Genomic DNA, 20,908 nt, shown 5'->3' with positions numbered 1-20,908 from the left:
GCTCGAGTGTGGGGGCGGAGTCTTGCGGACGGGAGGGGACGGGGTTCTGGCGGCGGGGCAGGGCGGAGCTCTGGCCGCCGGGCTCCGCCTTGGGGGCGGGGTCCCGGCCTACTGGGCGCGTTCCGTCGCGGCGTTCCGCCCTTCCGGCCCCGAGTTCCATCCACCGCTTCCTTCTTCCGCCCCGCGCCGGTTGTCGGCGCGACCGTCGCCGCGTTCAGTCGTCGCGCTGCGCTAGCGGCTGCCGAGCCCACAATGTCGGGCCCCAACGGGGACCTGGGCATGCCGGTGGAGGGGGGCGCGGAAGGCGAGGACGACGGCTTCGAGGAAGCAGGTGACCCAGGGGGGCTGCTGAAACCACTTTGCTTTCTCCGGGGTGCCCTCCTGGGAAGGGGAATCGGGGCCGGAATAGGGACCGGGAAGGAACCGCAGAGCCCTCCCATCCCCCCGCCCCAGGGTGGTTCCGGAGCAGCAAGCGCCCTCCGGGGGTTTGGAACGAGCACCTGCGAGCGGGTCCCTGGAAACCGCAGCCTTCGAGAACTGTGGGCGACAGGCCCCGTTTTACAGATGGGGAAACTGAGGCCGCTTCAGGTCACTCGCCCTTTGCGATTGGGATTTGCTCCAGACACTTCTTTCAGCCCCTGTGGAGATGGAGACTCCTAAGGGGCCGGGGCTGGGAGTGGACCGTCGTGGCTTGGCAAGAGGGGCTATCAGGGTGGGCGTGCCGGCCTGCTGAGTCAGCAGCCCAGGCACCTTTGCTGGTGTGGCCTGGAGCCCTGGCGAATGTGACTTGCTTATAGAGCAGCCTGTTGCCTACACAGCAGTGCAGGGGGTGGGGGTAGGGGGGAAGGAGAGAGAACCATCAGCTCCCTTCTCCCCTCTGGAGCCTCAGTTTCCCCATCTGTAAAATAACAATAATGGTAATGTCTCCCGCATTGAGATGTATCAGGATTAAGTGAGAAAGTGAATGGAAAATAGCAGGCTCCAAACATGCAAGTGTTCTGTAAGTGGTTATTATTCCCTTTAGTGTAATAAAATTTAGTTTATTAACTTAGAGGGCAGGACTTAGTAAATGTGGGGTAAGTATGGAGTCTGCTTTTGGTTTTGTTTTGGGTAACAGCTTTATTGAGCTATAATTCACACACTGTACAATTTACCCATTTAAACTGTACGATTCAGTGGATTTTAGGATATTCACAGAGTTGTGCAACCATCACCACAATAGTTTTAGAACACTTCATCACTCAAGGTCTGCATTTAATAAAGAGGTAGAGGAAGTGGGGTAAGTGGTGGGCTGCCCGGTTTGCCTGGGGCACTGCTGGTGAACAAAGGCCAGGTGTGGTATCACGCTGGCAGCTGTGCTGGGGGCATCTAGAAGGGCCTCCCAGGAGTCACACTGAGTGGAAGTTGGCAGATTCACAGGACTTAGGGCATTGGGGAGGAGGGTGTCCCCAGTGGAGGGCAAAAACTTGGAACCGGGGGGTACCCGTGACACTTGACGCAGACAAAGCCTAGCCCCAGTAGCGGAGAGAGCTGCCTCCCCCATCTTTCTCCCCACTTGTGTCTCTTGACCGGAATGTGAAATGTTGATAATCGCGACCATCTACTAAGTGCTTGCTGTGGCCAGACCCTGAGTTCTTGATATATGTATTTGAATCTTCACAGTAACCCAGTTCTTACTCCCTTTTTCCAGAAAGGCATAGTAACTTGCTGGGATGGGGTGGAGCTGGGACTGAAACCCAAGTGCCCCTGCTCCCCACGTCTGAATCTTGGCTCTGCCACCAACCATCTGGAGGACCCTAGGCAGGTCTCTTCCTTCTTGGGCCTCGGTTTCCCCATTTGTACCACAAGGGAGCTGGACTCCAGGATACAGCAGAGGCTTTCCAGGACCATGTCCTCTGTGAGTTAGGACAGCTCTGGGCAATGGGTACCCTTCCCCCAGAACGCAGACACATTTGCACCCTTATCCCAGACACTCTCCTCTAGCCCTGGTCGTTTCCACACACCGCCAGCCGCTTCCCCTTTGTCCCAGGCTGGCAGCTGAGTGTATCTGAGTCATGGGCTGGCTCAGAACTGGGTCCCGCAGTGGGCACAGGCCCAGACCTTGGGTCCTAGGGGACATTGTGTGGCTGAGGCAGGTCAGGAGCGTCTGTGGAGGAGGGAGTGGTGGTTTCTGGTGGAGACCAGGGAAGGGTTCTTGGAAGAGGAGGCATTTGGAGCTGGTCCTTGAGCGGCTGAGGCATTCTGGGTGGCAGGGACAGTTAAGGAAAGGCAGAAAGCCTGGAAAGTTAGGCTTCATTCATTCATCCATTCATTCATTCAACAGATGCTTACTGTGTGACACCGGGGGCACTGGGGAAACAGCAGTGAACACAAGACCATTCCACCTCTCACACAGCGCTCACTAGAGTCTGGTGGGGGAGACAGACTAGCACACAGTCCCAGCGGCCGAGCTGGAGGTGGGGCCCGTGCAGGTGTGAGACGGCAAGGGGATCAGGAGGAGAGGCCCGATCAGGCTGGGGCATGGGAGGGCTCCCTGTGGCAACATCCACGCTGACACCTGAAGGATGAGTGGGGCTCATCCAGGAGGAGAGGAGGGAAGGAAGACAGGAGGAGGACCCAGCACATTCCAGGCAGAGGCCACAGCATGTTCAAGGGGCCTGAGGTGGGCAAAGGCAGGTGTGAGAGAGGAAAGGAAAAGGCAGGGGAGGTGGGGCTAGAGAAGGGAGCAGGGCCTTGGAGTCTGCTGGGAGCTAGGGCAGGGGGAGCCAGAACGGGCTGGAGAGTAGAGCCCGCCTGGGGACAGAGGCCTTGATCGCCTGGCTCAGGAGCATGGGCTCTGGCCTCTAGGCAGCTGATGCAGGAAGTAGAGAGGAGACCTGGCACCTGGCAGGAATTCCCAGGCAGGACACTGTCTGGCTAACCTCCCTGTGACCAACCTAACCCTAGAAAAAGCTGGTACACTAAGATATTTCTCCAAAGCCTTTCCTCTTTTGATATCCACCCATTTTCCAGTTGGTGACAGTGAGGCTCAGGAAGGAGTAGGGACTTGCCCAAAACTCTTTAGAGGCTGGGGGACAGTGGCGGGGGGGGAGGGCGGGGTGTGCCTTTGATCCCTGAGGAGATATGGGACCTTGACTCTCTTTCCCCTTCCTCCCAGAATACGCTGCCATCAACTCCATGTTGGACCAGATCAACTCCTGTCTGGACCACCTGGAGGAGAAGAATGACCACCTCCATGCCCGCCTCCAGGAGCTGCTTGAATCCAACCGGCAGACGCGCCTTGAGTTCCAGCAGCAGCTCGGGGAGGCCCCCAGCGATGCCAGCCCCTAGGCTCTGGGAGCCCCTGGCCAGGCTCTGGCCTGAGCACTCACTACCTGGCTTAGATACCTTCTCAAGGGCTGGCCTACAGATTTTCCGGGGCGGGGCAGGGGTGGTGTCTGCCGGCCTAGGCCACTCTTCTGGTACTTCCCTCGGTGTACCTAGGCCCGCCCCACCTCCCGGCACCCCCTCCTCAGGGCTTCCTCCCCACTGCTGGCCAGGTGTGGGCCAGCGATCCACCCACCTTGCCTGCCTGCCCAACTCCTGGACGCTCCCTACACTGCCCAGGCCTTGAGCGTCCACATTAAACTGGTCTGAACACCACTGCGCCTCCTCTCTCCTCTGTATCCCGGGATGAGGACCCCAGTGGCGCCAGAGGTAAACAGGGCAGTGGAGGCATCCCAGGCATAGATCACACACTGGCTCATAGGCATGGTGGTGGGGCCGGGCTTCTTGGCCTTCTTGTATTTCTGGACACAGAGGTGCAGGTGAAGTCAGGGCTTCCTCCCCACCCGGTGTGCTCCTGGCCAGCGGCTGCTTCCCAGCCCAGCTGAGACAGCATCGGCCATGCTGTGTGACCCTGTGTGATATGCTCAGCTTCTCTGGGTTCTAGGGCCTTTCACTAAGACAACCAACACCAAGACATGCTGTGCAATATGTATAAAATAGATAACTAATAAGAACCTGCTGTATAAAAATAAATAAAATTCAAAAAAAAAAAAAGACATGCTGTGCAACCTTGGGTTCCACCCTCTTTCTCCTGGCCTCAGTCTCTCCAGCTGGCCAATAATAGGGCTGGTCTGGTTATCTTGTCTCTAAGGGTCTTTCCAAATGGGGAAGTGGAACTAAAGAGCCACCTCAGCCTGGGCCCCATTCACTAATGATTCATCATAAGGTCTCCTGACAAGAAGGGTGGGGTCCCCGCTAATGAACATGAACTTGGAACCAGAGGGCCTGAGCAGCGAGGGCCCCCACTCCTGCCCTTCAACTTCTGTAGGGTCCAGCTGGGAGAGGCCAGGTCAGAGTTCAGGCTCGGGGTCAAATCCTGGCCACTCACCAGATACATGATTTTCAGCAGGCACTTGACCTTGCTAGGCCTCAGTTTCTTCATCTGGGATAATGGGATAATTTGGGGATAACAAGACCTACCTCCTAGGGACATTGTGAAGATTAAATGAGATCTTACTTGAAGGTAGCACTTTGCGAGCCTGGGTACGTTATTAAAGGGGAAACTGAGGCTCAGGAGGTGAAACACCTTGTAATGCCAGAGTCCCTGGTTAGGGAGCCTGTCTTCAGCTTTCCAGTTCTGCCACCACACTACCCACAGGGGCTGGGTGCTGACAGAGCTAGCTGGGCGCCCCCTGTCCCTGTCCACCCAGACGGAAGTGCTGCTGGGGACTATACAGCCAAACTACCTTCTTTTATTGGATTTTGAGTAAAAACACCAACCATGTCACAGTCTCCACACAGACTCCTAAAATGCGTAGCAGATCTAGACCCAGACGGGGCAGCTGTGGGCCGCCCCCTCCATCAGGTTTTGAGGCGGCTTGAGCGCCGGGGTAGTGGGTGCTGAGCGGGTTGGGCTGTCACCTTGCTGGGGGTTTTGGTTGTGTCCTGGGTGCTGGACTGCGTGGGTATGCGGCTGCCGGAGGTGAACAGAGCAGTCAGGGCGTTCCGGGCGTTGATTGCACACTGGCGGCTCAGGGGCCTGGTGGTGGGGCTGGGGTTCTTGGCCTTCTTATATTTCTGGACACAGAGAGTGCAGGTGAGGCCAGGCTTCCTCCCCACCTGGTGTGCTCCTGGCCACAGGCTGTTTCCCCAGCCCAGGTGAGACAGCGTCAGACATGCTGTGTGACCCTGTGTGATGTGCTCAGCCCCTCTGGGCCAGGGCTCTAGAGCTAACAGCCCAGCCCTCAGCACCCACCAGAACAACTGCAGAAAGACATTGGCCCCAACGTGGCTCTGATTCCCTTTGTGGGCAGAGCCTCTCACTGGGGGCTGTACCCAGGGGCTGAGGCCAAGCACAGGAGGGAGGTGGCCACTGGCTGTCCCCGTCAGCTAGGACACAGTCTGACTCCCTGGGCAGGGCAGAGCCGGGCAGGGGGCCTGACTCACCTGCAGGTTCTCAAAGTGGGCCAGGGACTTGCAGTGGGAGAGCTGCGCCCCTGAGTTGCTGTGGTAGAATTTGTGGCAGATGCGGCAGATGTAGCCCATCACGGGCACCAGGAAGTCCACACCTGTGGGACAGCAGGGTCTGTGCACTCACATGCCTCACCAGCCAGGTGTCCCCCCTTCTCTAGGGGCCCATTTGCCACACCCCCCACCCTCCAGATGGGAAAAGAAAAGAGGACGAGGGGACAGGCTGCCTGGCCAGGATGCTGTGGCTGGGATCTGGGGGGTCGCCTGGAGGCAACCTGAGGGCCACAGCTCCTGCAGGTGGGGTCAGGGCTGGGGTCTTACCGTATGCCGTGTTGGGGCTGTAGGTCTCCGAGCCTTTCCACTCCTCTATGGATATATCTCTGGATCTCACCTGGAAACACACGGGTGTGGGCCTCCATTGGTTCTGGCTTCCCCTAGCCTCCTCCTAAATGCAGGCGGGGACTGGAACACCCCCACGCTCTTCAATCAAGGAACCCACCCTTGATTTCCAGGAGGTTGTGGGTGGCATGCTCTGAGCCTTTGCACATGCTGATCCTGCCCCCCGAGTGCCTTTCCCGATCTGTACTGTCCAGGTTCAGCTCAATCCGTCCCCTCCTCCAGGAAGCCCTCCTGCTCCCACACTGGCCATAATCCATGCCAGGTACGCCCAACACATCACACGTGTCATTTCACTGAATCCTCATCACAACTTTCTATGGTTTGCCCATTTTACATAAGAGGAAACTGAGGCCCAGGCACATTCACTCACTTGCCCAGGGTCATACAGCAGGTTTATGGAGGTGCAGGGTAGTGAGCCCTGGTGAGCCCCCAGCCCTGGTTACACTCTGCTGTGAGCCCCCCGCCAGCTCCCTAATGCTGCAGCGACCACAGTCTTAGGGGGTAGGTTTCAAGTGATCAAGGATCCCTTGTCTCACTGGCTGGACATGAGCCCCTTCCAGACAAGGCCATGCCTAGCAGTGCCTTGCAAACAAATCTGGCTTTTAAGAGTAACGACCACCCCCTGGGCTGTGACCCTTCCTTACAGTCTGAGTTGGGACTATTTTAAGCAGAGGAACAGGCTTATGGAGGCCAAGGGGCTTGCCCAGGGTCATGCCACTGCTGACCGCTGAGTAGCAAAGCTGGCACCTCCCCCAACCTGCTTAGGGCTGGAGGCCACCCACGCAACCTTCCATCCACAGCCCCGCTATGCACCACCCCCTTTGGCTGCCCCCTCACCACCCTGGACTGGAACAGACAAGCTCTGTGAGGACAGGGGCCAGGACTTCATCCCCAAGTACCCCTGGTATCCAGCACCAGGGCCTAGCCCAGAATAGATGCTCTGGAAACACTTGGATGCTCTGGAAAAGCTCCTCCAGCTCCTCGCTCATGGGAAGCAGCAGAGCTGGGGTATTTTGAGCACGGGCTCTGCAGTCTCGCCTCCTGGCACCCAAGTGGGTGAGATTCTGCCAGGAAAGTGCTTGGTACACGCGTGGCATATAGTAAGTGCTCAAAAAATGTTGACTGCTCTCGCCATCCTCCTCATCATCATCTTTCACTGACTTTTCCTGTATGCACCACATAGCTCCCCTCTCCATGCCTTTATGATGCTGTTCTCTTGCCCTAGGATGCCCTTTCTCTTCCACAAGTAAAAACTGCAGCCAGGCTTTGAAGACCTTGACTATTTCACCTGCCACCCTACAGGCGTCATGATGTATATTTACATATCGTCATATTGAATAGAGTTCCTATTGATACTAAATCGTGGCAGGCCTTAGTGCCCAAAGATGCCAGTACAGTGCCTCCTGGCCCCTGGGAGGTGGGGTGAGGTCTCTCCTGGGCTGGGAGTCCAGCCTCCAGCCTCCGTTCCACACCACCTCCCCGCAAGCACCTGCTTGCAGAATTCCTCCTCAACCTCGATCTCTTCTTCATCATCGTCGTCCTCCTCCTCTTCTTCATCGCCCTCAAAGCAGCCCACGGCGTCCACCGTGATGAAGTGGTCCTCATCTTGGCTGGCAATCTCCTTCTCGAGCGTCTTCAGCTTCCCAGGGAGTGGGTGAAGGCTCAAGTCAGCTCTGGGCAGCCAGGGTACGACATCCTCCCCACACCATCCTCCCCACACCCCCAGAGAACTCCAGTCCCTCCGGACCTGCTATGAATTTGGACTGGAATACACCTCAACTTGCTGTGTGGCCTTGGCCAAGACTCTACTTCTCTGGGCCCATGTCCTCTGAGGGAGCTGGGGTTACCTCCTTGGCTTTGTCCTTATGCCCCTGAGACTTCACATGTTCCACAAACTTGCGGGGGGTCTTGAAGTAGCGGTTGCAAACAGTGCAGAAAGGCCGCAGGGATTGTTTGGCAATCTGGGGACAGGAAGGCAGGCCAAGTGGGCGGCGGGCAGCATCCCCAGGTGCAGCCAGGCAGGGCCCAGCCTCGCCTCCCACTTGCAGGCCCACCACTTCTGTAATCAGCTGACTGTGCTTCACAGAACACAGGCAAACACATCCCATCCCTGTGCTATAAGGAAGGATGACAGATGGTACCAGAGACAGGACCGTCGGAAGACCGGGAGAAAGGGCAGGCACCTGAGGACCCCACGAGCCCCGAGGCTGAATGCAAGGTGAGATGGTGCCTTGCCCACATTGGACAGATGGGGAAACTGAAGCCCAAAGAGGAAACATGACTGACTCGTCATGAGTTACGGCCACGCAGTGACAAAGGCTGACGTTTACTTTCTGCTCCCAACCTGGGCTCCCTCCTCCCCAGCCCTGGGCTTGGGCGCCTTTGCAGCAGGTGGGCCCTCAAACCTTGTGGTCCTGCGTCCTCCGGTGCTGGATCAGGTCCCCCATGTAGTAGAGCTGGCAGGTGTTGCACCAGCGCCTGGGTGGAGGCTCTCTGAATGATGACAATCAAAACAAGTACAGTGTGACACCGCATTCTTGTTGGAAAGACAGCAGCTCTTCCAGACGCTCCATAAACGGAATGCAATTGCAACAGAATCGTTTTTTGGAAACTTAACAAAATGGTCCTGAGGCTCATCTGGAAGAATACTTAAATAGGAATAAGAGAGAAAACTTGGGAGGAAATGAGATTCAGAAGCATCTGGGATACCAGGAGGCCACCAGGACGGTGGCAGAACTGAGGCTACCTGGCCTTGAGAACTCCTCTTGTCCTTCAGTTTAGATGCCCTCTCTTCCTCAGAGCTGTTCTTGCCCCTCCCCCCATTTCTGGACCCGTCCCAATCCCGGTTAGCCAGGCTCCCCTCTGAGACCCCAAAGTGCCACTGCTACAGCATTTTCCACCATGGATTGGGAGGACCTGATCCCTTCTCTGCCCGCCCCTGGACTGCGAGCTCTGGGAAGCCAGGACACCACCCCAGCATCCCCGGGGCCTGGCATGGGATCAGCCCAGAGTTTCTGACTGTGTCAGAAGGACACACAGCCTATCGGAAGGACTGCCACGTTCTGTACAGGGCCAAGTCAAGATTCAAGGGCAGACATCATCAGAAGACAGTGTAATCAGAATCCCCTCCACCTGAAGCTTGTTTATAGCTTGGGCTACATCCCTGCAGTTTTCTTCTGTCACAAGATCTTTTTTTTTTAATTAATTAATTAATTAGTTTGTTTCTTTAATTTCTTTGGCTGTGTTGGGTCTTCGTTGCTGCATGCGGGCTTCCTCTAGTTGTGGCGAGCGGGGGCTACTCTTCGTTGCAGTGCGCGGGCTTCTCATTGCGGTGGCTTCTCTCGTTGCGAAGCATGGGCTCTAGGCACGCGGGCTTCAGTAGTTGTGGCACGTGGGCTCAGTAGTTGTGGCGCATGGGCTTAGTTGCTCTGCGACATGTGGGATCTTCCCAGGCCAGGGTTCAAACCTGTGTTCCTTGCATTGGCAGGCAGATTCTTAACCACTGAGCCACCAGGGAAGCCCAAGATCTATTTTTATATTGAATATAATCAAACTCATTCTGCAAATGCTATTTTGGATCCTGTTCTAACTTGACATTGCATCACACATATGTTTCCACATTATCAGAAATTCCCTAGAATTAGTTCTACCACCAAGAACTAATTCCCTAGAATTAGTTCTACCACCAAGTGGATAAGACGTAAACTGATCTGACTAATCCCCTAGTTTTGGATAGATCATTTCCAACTAAATTTTTTCACCGTTGCATTAACTCTGCAAGGAACAACTCTGTGAGTCACCTTTCTCCTGTGTTTATGATGATTTGGCCTAAGTATAACTCCTAGATCAGCAAGCAAAGGGAGCCTTAAGGCTGGAGAACATCCTACAAAGCCACAGGGAAGCTCTTCTCTTAGTGAGAACTGGCTAACAGAGACACAGAAGCCTTTGGAGAGAGCGCTCCCCGTCACGCAGGAGATGCAAGCTGAAGCTACCCGAGGGCCCTTCCTGTCCCCTCACCCCATGCAGGGAGCTTCCAGCTGTGACCCTCTATAAATGCTCATGGCACAGTCCCCGACCATTGACCCAAGGCCTATCTAGCCTCTGAAAGGGTCTGATTTGGCCTCCATAGGACTTGTTTCATCTTGTTTTAATTCTGAACTAGCTGTTAACATTTTGAAATCGGGAGATTCACATACAAATCTAGGTTTCTAGATGCCTCTGAAAAACCAGGAGGTCTGGAGCTGAGTGGCAGCTGTCCTGTGAGACACAGCCCATATCCCCCAGGATGTCCTGAGCCAGCACCATCCTGTTTCTTTCACTGATGATGCCTCCCAGCCCCTGCAGGCCTCAGTGATTGCCCACAGAGCACCCCAAGAGCCAGTCCCAGACTCTGGGAGGGCTGACATTTCTGATGGACCAAGCCCCCATGACAAAGAAAGGGGGTGACCCAGGAAAGCTCAAGCCACAAGATGAGCAGATCCTGACCTTCAGGCCCCTGTGGTTGGGGTCAGCACATATGCCAGGGGAGCAGGGGTCTGTGCCACAACCCACTTCCCTCCCACATAGATGGTCACACTGTTCCTGCCTGGATGTAACCTTAAGAGACTGTCTAGCTCATGAGTTCCTGCATTACACCCCTCGTGAGGCCATTTTATAGATACGGAAAACTGAGGTCCAAGGCCACACAGTTAGTGGTGTGACGAGGTGTCTCGGGGAGGGCAATGTTTAACCCAAAGGCAGACCTTGTGGATGGTAGATTCAGGGTCCCTCTCTGCTGGGGCTGGCTTGCGAGACTGCCTACCCCCCCTACAGTGGCTCTGAGATCCCCCACTCACTCGTCCTCTTGCTCCAGGACGTCCCGGGGCACCGGCAGCAGGGACAGGAGGCAGGCTTGGCTCATGTGCTGGATCTCTCCGAGCCGCTGCTGGTGCTGGGCCCCCGACATGTGGTCCTGGAACTCCTGCAGCAGGCGGGAGGGAGGAAGGGGCGTGAGGAGTGAGCCCCAGAACGGTGGGCAAGAGTGGGGCCCAGGGAAGAGGCCTCCAACCTTAGCTTCATGGTCACCCCACCTCCGCTGGGAGGCCGTTTCTCTTACAACCCTGTGTGGGCCAAAGGATGGTGAACGGAGGCACGGAGTGAGCACACGCCAGCCAGAGTCTCTGCTCCCCCGGAGACTGAGCGCCTCCAAGGTGAGGAGCCGTCTGATCAAATTCCAGGTCCCCGTGACTCTGCTCAGGGGAGGCACAGAGGGACGAAGGTAACAACAGCGATAGTAGTAATCATACCAGTATGATGGTGTTATCAATGCGGCACTCGCTCTGGGCCGGGCCTGGGGCTTATGACTTCAGTGTCAAGTTGCTGAATCCCCAGAACTTCCCAGTGAGGTGGGTTCTATTTTTTTTTTTTTTCTAGAGGTGGGTTCTAAATGTTTCCTCCTCTGACACATGCGGAAACCGAGGCACAAAGCGTGGAATTCACCTTCTGAAACCCACACGGCCGGTCAGGGCTGATTTGAACCAGGTCCACCCAACTCTAAAATCCTGCCCCCTTGGCTGGTCAGGAAATGTTTTGTGAGCAAATGTACAGCTGCTGGGGGTGGGGCTTGAGGGCCCACGTGGCCACAGAGGCAGCCATGGGAAGGGCAGGCTAGGCATCACATACAGACCCCAAACCCTCCGCCCGCCCACGTGACCTCCCCACCCACCCACTGGGGGCGGTACCTGCTGGCTGCTGCAGCCGGCCTTGCAGATGTAGCAGAAGAACTGAAGGGCCTGCTTAGAGGGCGTGCTGGCCGCCGCAGGGGTGGCAGAGGTAGAGTCGCCGGACCAGGGCCCAGGTGTGAGGGGCACGGTGCTGAAGGCCCGGCTGTCACTGCTCTGCAGGATGGTGACCTTCAGGGAGCCCCCGGCACCCCACACCTGCACCGGAAGCAGAAGCAGAGCTACCACCAGCTGGGCGCTTACAGTGGGCCAGCCCCATGCTGAACATCTAGGAGCCCTCCTGACAGCCCACTTTACAAGTGGGGAAACTGAGGCTCTGAGCTGTTAGGTGATTGCCCAAGCTCGCTCAGCCAGGAAGCACCACAGTCAGGATTCAAACCCAGGTCCACCTCACTCTAAAGTCTACCCACCCCACCCCTCACATGACAGATGGAGATGCATGAAGAAGGGAGGGGGTGTGGCCAGAAGGCAGGGCTGGGCCCCCGAGCCCCAGGCACAGGCTTCCATGCTGCGCCCTCTCCGCTGGAGCAATGTTACCTGTGGGGGGCTCTGCGGGCTCTAGTTTTGGGGCAAGCCGGCTGGAAGGGACCCTTATCACTAAAAGTACCTCCAGATCATCAGAGCAAAGGCATGTGAAGGCACCACATGAGAGTTTGCTGAACCACTGTCACTGAACCACTGTCAAACCCAGTCTGGTCTGCCCATGAACCCAGGTGGAGGGCTGCTGTCACATTTCACAGGAGGGGAAACTCGAGGGGGCGCTGAAGCAGAGGGAGGCCCTCCCACCCCTGGGGGCACCGCGTGGCCCTCATCAGCATCTCTACCCACCCCCAGCATCTCTCTTGCTCTTTTTTCACATTCTCCCACATCCAGGCCACTGGTCAACTCTTCCTGGCTCTCCTCCAGGCCAACCTGGGCGCCCACTGGCTCCGGCGAGGCCTCCTCCAGGCCTGAAATGACAGACGTGCTCTGCTTCCCCAGGGTCCATCTCCCACCTGGGCCCTGAGGGACCCAGGCCCAACCCTCAGTCCCAGGCAGCACCCAGTCAGGGTTGGACAGTGCCAGAGTAGGACTGAAGGGTTCAGGCAGAGCTGTCCCATCACCAGGCCGGCTGGGAGCCACTGCTCACTTACCTGCTCCAGCTTCCACTGTATCGGGTGGCGTCTCCTGCACTGCAGAGTGAACCGGAACTGGGGCTTTCTCCAGTCCTGGCACCGACACCTGTGGCTGAGTCTGAGGCTGTCTCTGGTTTGGCTCCAGTGGCTGCACTGGCAACTGCACTGGAGGTTGCTCCAGTGGCAGCTCCAGCGGCTGGACCCTCGGCTGCGCTTCTGTCTGGACCTGTGGATATGTCTGCGTCTGTGCCTGCTTCTGCGGCAGTGGCTGCTTCTGCAGCAGTGGCTGCACCTGCCTTGGGGACTGTGAATGTGCCTGTGGCTGCACCTGTTTCTGCGGCTCTGCCTCCTTCTGCAGCTGCAGCTGCTCCTGTTGTGGTACTAAGTGCTCTGGAGAGGTTTGTGTCTGTGCCTGCTTCTGCAGCTTTGGCTGCACCTGGGCCTTCAATGGTAGCATCTGTGGCTGAGTCTGTGGCTGAGTCTGTGGCTGCACCTGGGCTTGGATCTGCAGAACTCGTGGCTGAAATCGTGGCATCACTCGAGCTTCCAGTGGCTCAGGCAGCAGCTCGGTCGTCTGTGTCTGCTTTGGTGCCATCACCCGGGCCTGTGGCTGGACCTTTGCCTGCAGCTGCCCTGGGGTCCCCTTCTCTGTGGGCTCCTCTGAGCTAGGAAGGATCAAAAGAAGATCAAATTCAATTGGCCCCAGGGGCTCCCAAGAAAGGCCATGACCTAGGCTCCAGTACTAGCTATGCCACGTACAAAGCTAGGGATTTGGACAAGCCCCCTCGGCTCTCTGGGTCCCAGTTTCACCTAAATAAATTGGATCACTTGCTCCCACCTCCCACAACTTGCTAATATGTATCCGAGGTCCTGTAAGCCTGCCTACCCTCTGCCCACACTCTGAGGTTCCAGGTTCACATCTTCACCCCTCCAAGCTGGCCACCTCACCTGCCTCCAGGTGGTTCAGTCACAGTGAAGATGCCAGAGTCCGTCTGGCTGAGGGCCTTCCCAGGTAAGGTGAAGAACTAGGTTTGACATTCCTCCAAGCCAGAAACCGAGGCCCTTTCCTTGAAGGATCTCACCCCACCTACCCCCTACCCTCTGCCTTTGCAGGAATCAGGGTACAGGGTACCTGGGCCCTGGGCAGGTTTTCAGCATCAGTTACCTCTTTGACCTTTTAGCTGGTGGCTCAGACGCCACACAAGACTCAGGCTCAGGTGCTGCAGTGCGTTTCTCCTCAGTGATGCCATCTGGGCAGTGGGGAGATTCTTGGTCTGGAATGGAGGGCAAGTGAATGACTGCCGTGCTGGATATAGCACGTACGAGCTCCAGGAGATGGGGCCTGGGCTCACCCCCCCACCCACCCTGCAAGACCCCTGCCTCCATGACCACCCCTGCACCCCACTGCCCTAACCCGCGTCCCCTCTAAAGGGCCAGCAACCTCCCTCTCTCACCTTCAGGTGTGTCTGTTCGAGGCTCTGCGGCTTCCTCAGACCCCTCTGGGGGGTCCGACTTGTCCTCCACAGGCATCGTCTGAGAAGAAGAATCCTGCTTCCTTTCAGAAACCATTTATGATACCTGCCAACCACCCCAGTAAATACTCCCTTGCCCAAGAGCGGCTGCAACACATTCCCCAAGGGATGACGGGGCCTGGCCCCAGAGAAGATCCTAAACACCCCAGGAATTCTGTCCAGGGTGTTCCATCTAGCTGCCTGCCGGTTAAGTAAATGCAGGTTTGGGGGATGCAATGCCTTCACGTGGTCCACGGTGCTGCCTCCTGATTCCCCACCCCATTCTCCACAAAGCAGCCAGAAGGATCCTTCTCTCTCTCTTTTTTTTTTGTTGGTCACCCCGCTTGGCTTGCGGGATCTTAGCTCCCGGACCAGGGATCAAACCCAGGCCACGGCAGTGAAAGCGCTGGACCACCAGGGAATTCCTGAGGGACCCTTCTCAAACCAGATCATGTCTCTCATCTCTGTCAGGCTGCAACCCTCCCATGATTTCCCGTAGCCCTGGATGACTCCTTCCTTACCCCAAGCCTGAAACTACCCACCCGCCCCACCCCCCTGCACAATCTGGCCCCTACCCCATGCCCACCCCTCCAGCCTCAGCTCTCCCCACGCTCCCCCTCCCCCTCTCTAGGTCCACACTGGCCTTCTCTGTTTCCCCAAAGCCCCAGGCCTTCGCCCAGAGCCTCAAAGTCACTTCTTGCAGGAAGCCTTCCTAACCCATAGTACAGGCCCCCAGGGGCCCCAGGCTTCCTTTATGTGGCATTTTTCATAGTCATAATTCATTGGCTGGAGCATTATTTGCATTAAGGTCTCACCACTACCACCACCCCCTCCCCAGCCCAAGATCTCCAGGAGAGCATCTCCAGATGCCTTCTCTGCACCAGTGAGTCCTCCGCAGGACTTAACAGATATTTGTGAAATGAACACACAGCTCCACATGGTTCCAGGACACCCCAGGAAGCCTCAGGAATCCACATGCAGCTTCCCTCCCTCCTACTAAGCCCGAGGAACCAGGGATGAGTGGAAACATGCACCACATCAGGACTCCACACCCTTCAGAAACTACCCAGCTCTCACTGTGCACGACATGGGCACTGGCCTGTGAGTCAGGAGGGCTGGACTCTGGGTCTGTCGTGACAGTTGTGCAGTCCAGGGCAACCTCCACCCTACTGCCTCGGTTTTCCCATATGTAAAATGGGGGCAAGGAGGTAAACACTAGGCCAGATTGTGTTAGGGCAAGCCCGACCGTAAAGTCTGAGGCCGCCTGGACCCCTCTCTGGAGGGAAATGCCTCACCTCCAGATGTGGGCTGGCGCCAGAGCAGCCAGAAAAGGAGGGTGTTCCACCCCTCCACCGCCGGATGCTCTCAGGAGTGTGGTGTGTGTGAGGAGCTGCCAGGACGTTCGGGGACGGGACAGACTCAGGGGGGATATTATTCCCTTTGAAAATCTCTCAGAGTCTTCCTGCTTTTGTCAGGGAAAGGCCTGTAGAGGCTCAGAACCTTCAGCTGGCAACAGTGTAGAGTTTAGGATTTTATAACATTGTTTTACCCCCAATCACTTTTCTTTTACTTCTATGTATGGCAATTAATTTAGCTTTTTTTTAAAATTTCAGACAGTGATATAATGTTTCCTTTTTAACTAAATGTAACAGAGAAGCAGCTACTTCATTTAAAGCTGTGCTATCCCAGACAGTAGCTACTAGCCACATGTGCCTGGCTTTTGAGCCCTGGAAATGTTGGAAGCCGAATTGAGACGTAAGCATAAAATATACACCGGAATTTAAAGACTTAGTACAAATAAATAAATAAATAAATAAATAAGGAATGTAAAATGCCGTGTTCATTTTTTATATTGATTACAGGTTGAAATGATAATTTTTAAAATATATTAAGTTGAATAAAATATGCGAGTAAAATTAATTTCACCTGTTTTTTTTTACTTTTTTACTGTGATTAGTAGAAAATTTTAAATTACATGTATGGCTCACATTTTATTTCCACTGGGCAGAGCTGATTTAAAGAAAATTGGTAGAATACACCTAAAATGAATACAATGTTATATGTCAGTTACATATCAGTTTTTTCAAAAAGAGAGAAATATTAATAAATAATATTAGTAATATTAGTAAATAATATAAATAGTAATTAAAAAGGGAATAAATAATAGTACTGGTGGTGTTTGGATATAGTAAAAATCACATCGGGGTTCAGGAATATTTAAAGTTTGGGAAACACTAAGCAAGTCTAACTCCTGCCCCCTTCCCCATTTTACAGATGAGGAAACTGACGTACAAAGAGGGGTATGACCTGCCCAAAGGCCAATGTGAGCCAGAGAGGGCAGAGCTGGGTTGATCCCCAGATACACCCTCTCCCATTCCCATCCTTGCCTGCTCCAGTCCAGATACCACTCACCTTGCGACTGGGGGTTGTAGAGGAGGTCCGGGCCTGTTTCTGGGTATTCCGCCCTGAAAGGTTGAGCTGGGAGGGGTTTATGGGGACCCCAACAGGAGGAGGGCCCAGCAGGGACTGCCGAGTGGCCTGGGGAAAGAATTGCTGTAGATTTGGGGTGGCCAGCTGAGGGGGTGTGAGGCTGGGAGCTGTCAGGTTTGGGGTTGCCAGGTTGTAGCCACGGAGGTTACCTGTGTGTGAAGAGAGGGGAGAAGAGGGATTACAACTGTGGTTGGGTGGTAGAGGCTAGGGTCAGGGGTCAGTCCCCCAAAGCATCATCACAGTTAACTTCCAAGGGGACCCTCCCCACCCAAGGGCAGCCAGAGGGGAGAGATGAGGGCCGAAGACGCAGTCCCACCTGGAGCACTGGTGGAGAGGGGGCTTTAGGGCTAGCGTTTTCTGCTCCAGCTGGGGAGGGAAGGGGGCCTTTTCCCACCCCAAATGCCTCCCTGGTCAGTGGCTTAAGCACCCCCAGCAACTCCGCTCACCCTCAGGCATGCTTTAGTGTACACCTTAAGGTATGTGAAAGATTCAGCACAGGACCCAAAGGGAGAACCAGCAAGATGACTATGACTGGTCCCTGGAATAATAAGATACTCTCCTACCAATAGCAGCTACCCTTCATCAAAAGTTTCCTGGGAAGCAGGCACTTGCTAAGCACTTTCTATGCATGGCCTCAGTCACCCCGCCCAGCCACCATCAGAGTAAGTACTATCCTCTCGACTGATGACAAAATAGAGACACAAAGCGAAGGAGTGGCTTGTCCAGGGTCTCTGGGAGCGGCACTGCTGTCCACAGCCGGCTACCAGAGAGGATTCTGGGCGTCCTCCTGACTCCTCCCTCTCTTTACCCTCCCCCATCCAAGCCAACACCAAATTCTATTAACACTGACTCCTACTCCTCTTCGCAGTCTAGCCTGACCCCCCTTCAAATCTCCACTCCTACTACCCCCCTTCCTCCAAAGCCACTTCATCCCCTGTGTGAATTTCAGCCACGGTTTTTGCACGGGATAGCAGCAAACAGTGATCTTTCAAAAACCACATTCTGACTTCGCCCCTCCCCCTGCCTAAACCCTTCCATAGCTCCCTGATACTCAGGAATGAAGCCCATTCCTCACCGTGCAAGGTCCAGTCCTGCGCTCCTCCCCGACCTCCTTTCTCGCAATTCTCCCCACACACGTGCCCACTTTATTCCAGCTACATGCTCCCATGCATCCCTCAAACAAGCCTGGCCTCTGCCTGCCTCTGGGTCTTTGCACATGCTGTTTCTTCTGTCTGGACTGTTCTACATCCCAATCATCCTTCATTCCTCCCTTTAGGTGATTCTCCTTTGGGAGACCCTCTCTGTATCCCCAGAGGCCCCAGCTTCCCTGTTCTAGGACCACCTGCACAATTTCCTTGTCTGCTTCCCATTGCCCACCACCTAACCACCCTGCGAACTCCTTAAGGGCAGGTACCTCATCTGACTCAGAGGTCCAGCACTGGGAATTGTGTGACCCAATAAAGGACAGTTTAAATCCCTGACCCAGTGCTGGGATGGGAGGCACAGGGGTTAAGGGCATGCATGGGTCAGATGTGCTGGGAGAACTGGTTCAAATGCAGACTCCATAGTACAAGATCTGTGACCTTGAGCAAATCAGTTTCCCCTTCTTAGCCTCAGTTCCCTCATCTGTAAAATGGGGATAGTAATAGTGCTTGACTCACAATGTTTTATGAGGATTCAATGAGATATACAAGTGTGCCTGGTATTTACTAAGGGTTTAATTAACATTAACTTAAAACAAATACATACACACATATGTGCAGAGAGAACGCTAACCAGCTCTTAAAGACAGTAAGATAAAAGGTGGTACACTCTAAAAGAAAAATAGACAAAGCACGTGGACAAGTCACAAAAAGAATTACAAATGTTTAACAGACAAATATAAAATATTCAACCGCACTAGCACTCCAAGAAATGTAAACTAAAACATTAATGATATAGCTTTTGCCAAGCAAATTAGTAGATTAGATGTATATATACATATATATATATAAAGAGTATAATACCCAATGTTGCCATGGGCATGGTGAGACCGGCACTGTCATACGTGGCTGGTGGCATTGCAAACTGGTCCAGTCCTTTGGGAAAGCAATTTGGCAATACTTATCAAGAGCCATAAAATATCCATCCCCCCTGACCCAGTCATTCTACTTTTGGGAATCCATTCTAAGAGAATATTCTCAAACATGATATTCATTCCATTATTTAAAGCAAAAAAAAAAAAAAGAAAAAAAGAAAAGAAAAGAAGTAGAAGAAAACAGCTGAGAAAGTTTAGGGACACAAGGGCACACACCTCCAGTAGAATATTAAACAGCTGTTCAAAAACAATCTTTACAGAGACTTTCAAATCATTTGGGAAATGATCATGCCACTATATTCAGTGAAAAAGAAACAAGATACAGCCTTTCACTTATATCAATAACCACAGTCATACACAAGTCCCCAAGTCTGTGCCTAGAAAAAAAGGGGAGGAAATACACCAACATTTTAAAGGGTGGTTTTTTCTTTAGGAGTGAATCTGCATATGACAATTTGGGTTTTCTTATACTCCTCTAAAAATATTTCTTTCACTCTTCTTTGGAGAGTATGACTTTTTAAATGAGTAAGAAAAAGTGAAAAAATATATATACATTGTGGGTCCCTGTGGGTGGTTTTATCTCTCTACCCATCCATCTATCATTTATAAGCCAGCTCTCAGGACCATCCACACCCATGTGGCCCCAGGAGGGCTGAAGAGTGATGACCATCACATCTTCTGACCTGACTGCATACCCTGCTGGGAGGCAGGATAGCCTGGTGTCTCAGAACACAGCTCTGTAGTAAGACCACTAATCAACACCTGGGCCTCAGTTTCTTCATCTGTAAAATGGGATCATGAGTGTATCTCCCCTTAGGTTTGTCAGCAGAGTCAAGGAATCGGGTTCGTCAGGGCCTCAGCACACTGCCCAGCCCTGAGGAACCAGCCAGCAAGCCACAGCTACCGTGCGGGAGAGGCTGGGTCTGAAGATGAGCTGGCCCCACGTCTCTGGACCCCTGGATTACTCCTGCAGGGGCTAAGGTATCAGGAGCAGCTTCTTGTAAGGAAGAGATGCAAGACTGCTTTCCACATGGGGAAACTCAGGTAAGGACACAGGCTTAACGCAGAGGGCTAGAGACACCCACTCAGAGACCCAGGGGGTCAGGAGGCCCAGGTCTCTGTCTAGCTCAGCCACTGCTGATGCTATGTGACCCAGGGCAAATGACTTCCCTTCTCTGGACCTCGGCATCCTCATCTGTCAAACAGGATGCAGAGGAGGGCGGTCAAAATAGATCTTGCTATCCATCATATCATCTAATCTGAATGTCAGCAAACTGTGCTGAGTAGCACCCACAGAGCTAACACCATGGCCAAGGGTACACCTCTGTGATCAGACAGACCTGCATTCAGCTGAGCAACTTAGGGACTTCCACCTCCTGGAGCCTCAGTGTCCTCATCTGTGAACCAGGACGCTGACACAGCTCCCTCTCAGGGTTACTGTGTGGATTTGATGAGATTCAGTGCCGTGGGGCTGCTGGGGATCTCCCGCTAAGATGGAGCGAGACAGGGCCCGCAGTCATACCTTGCAACTGCTGCAGAAGCAAAGCTCTCTGAAGCACAGAGCCGTTGAGGAGGGAGGCTGAGTTGGTGCCCTGGAGATTCAGGAGCTGCTGCTGTGGCTGCTGCTGGGGGAGCCCCCTGTGTGTTGAGAGCGGTGTCAGAGGGCTCTGGGGAGAGTCAAACCCTCCCTCTTCCCTGAGACCCCTCACCTCCATTCTCTGCCCCCCTCTACTGCAGACAGAGCATCCCCTTAGGGTGGGAACTGACGACCTCCAGGACTCAGACATCTCTCAGGGCATCTCTCAGGATGCCCCTGAGAGAAAGGGCTGGGAGGAGGTCTCCAAGGCATGGGTCAGAGGGGCAGGTCTAGAGCCGCCCACCCCTCCAGTGGGGAGCTTACCTGCTGACGGCCATGGGCAGTGGGGCCTGTGGTGGGGACTGCTGGAGCAGCTGCTGGAGCTGCAGCAACTGCTGCTGCTGGAGCTGCTGGAGCTGCTGCTGCTGCTGCTGGTTGAACATGGCGGCTGCGGGAAGGGAGGAAGTCAGGCCGGGTCCCCGTCGCCCACCCCCAGCCCGCGGCCCCCACACGCTGCCGACCGAGCTTCACAGCTACCCTCCCGGTCCTGCCCAGAGCGTGCC

The 20,908-nt window shown here is 54.6% G+C and overlaps 2 protein-coding genes across 3 annotated transcripts; one reads left to right on the top strand and one right to left on the bottom strand.

The window, feature by feature from the left end:
- The first annotated feature begins 200 nt into the window (after nucleotides 1-200).
- BBLN (bublin coiled coil protein) lies at nucleotides 201-4,041 on the top strand. Its single transcript, XM_079705713.1, has 2 exons — nucleotides 201-331; nucleotides 3,158-4,041. Exons 1-2 carry the CDS (start codon nucleotides 253-255, stop codon nucleotides 3,328-3,330), a joined length of 252 nt encoding a protein of 83 aa, XP_079561839.1. The 5' UTR covers nucleotides 201-252; the 3' UTR covers nucleotides 3,331-4,041.
- Nucleotides 4,042-4,723: 682 nt separating this feature from the next.
- Nucleotides 4,724-18,768, bottom strand: CIZ1 (CDKN1A interacting zinc finger protein 1). Of its 2 annotated transcripts, none has more exons than XM_079705711.1 (14): nucleotides 18,699-18,768; nucleotides 16,615-16,841; nucleotides 14,146-14,239; nucleotides 13,857-13,965; nucleotides 12,710-13,356; nucleotides 12,405-12,526; nucleotides 11,577-11,774; nucleotides 10,692-10,816; nucleotides 8,262-8,349; nucleotides 7,704-7,817; nucleotides 7,346-7,495; nucleotides 5,779-5,848; nucleotides 5,434-5,555; nucleotides 4,724-5,064 (listed from the first exon to the last, which is right to left on the bottom strand). In XM_079705711.1, the coding sequence occupies exons 1-14, from the start codon at nucleotides 18,751-18,753 to the stop codon at nucleotides 4,849-4,851; spliced, it is 2,337 nt and encodes a 778-aa protein (XP_079561837.1). In that variant the 5' UTR covers nucleotides 18,754-18,768; the 3' UTR covers nucleotides 4,724-4,848. The 2 variants fall into 2 exon arrangements, with proteins under 2 accessions (XP_079561837.1, XP_079561838.1); XM_079705712.1 differs by having other exon boundaries at nucleotides 14,146-14,224.
- Nucleotides 18,769-20,908: the final 2,140 nt, after the last annotated feature.

This window comes from Hyperoodon ampullatus, assembly GCF_949752795.1.
Source record: "Hyperoodon ampullatus genome assembly, chromosome: 6".
Taxonomy (NCBI): domain Eukaryota; kingdom Metazoa; phylum Chordata; class Mammalia; order Artiodactyla; family Ziphiidae; genus Hyperoodon; species Hyperoodon ampullatus.
The sequence above is the reverse complement of the archived record's forward strand: the minus strand, read 5'-3'. Positions and strand labels throughout refer to the sequence as shown.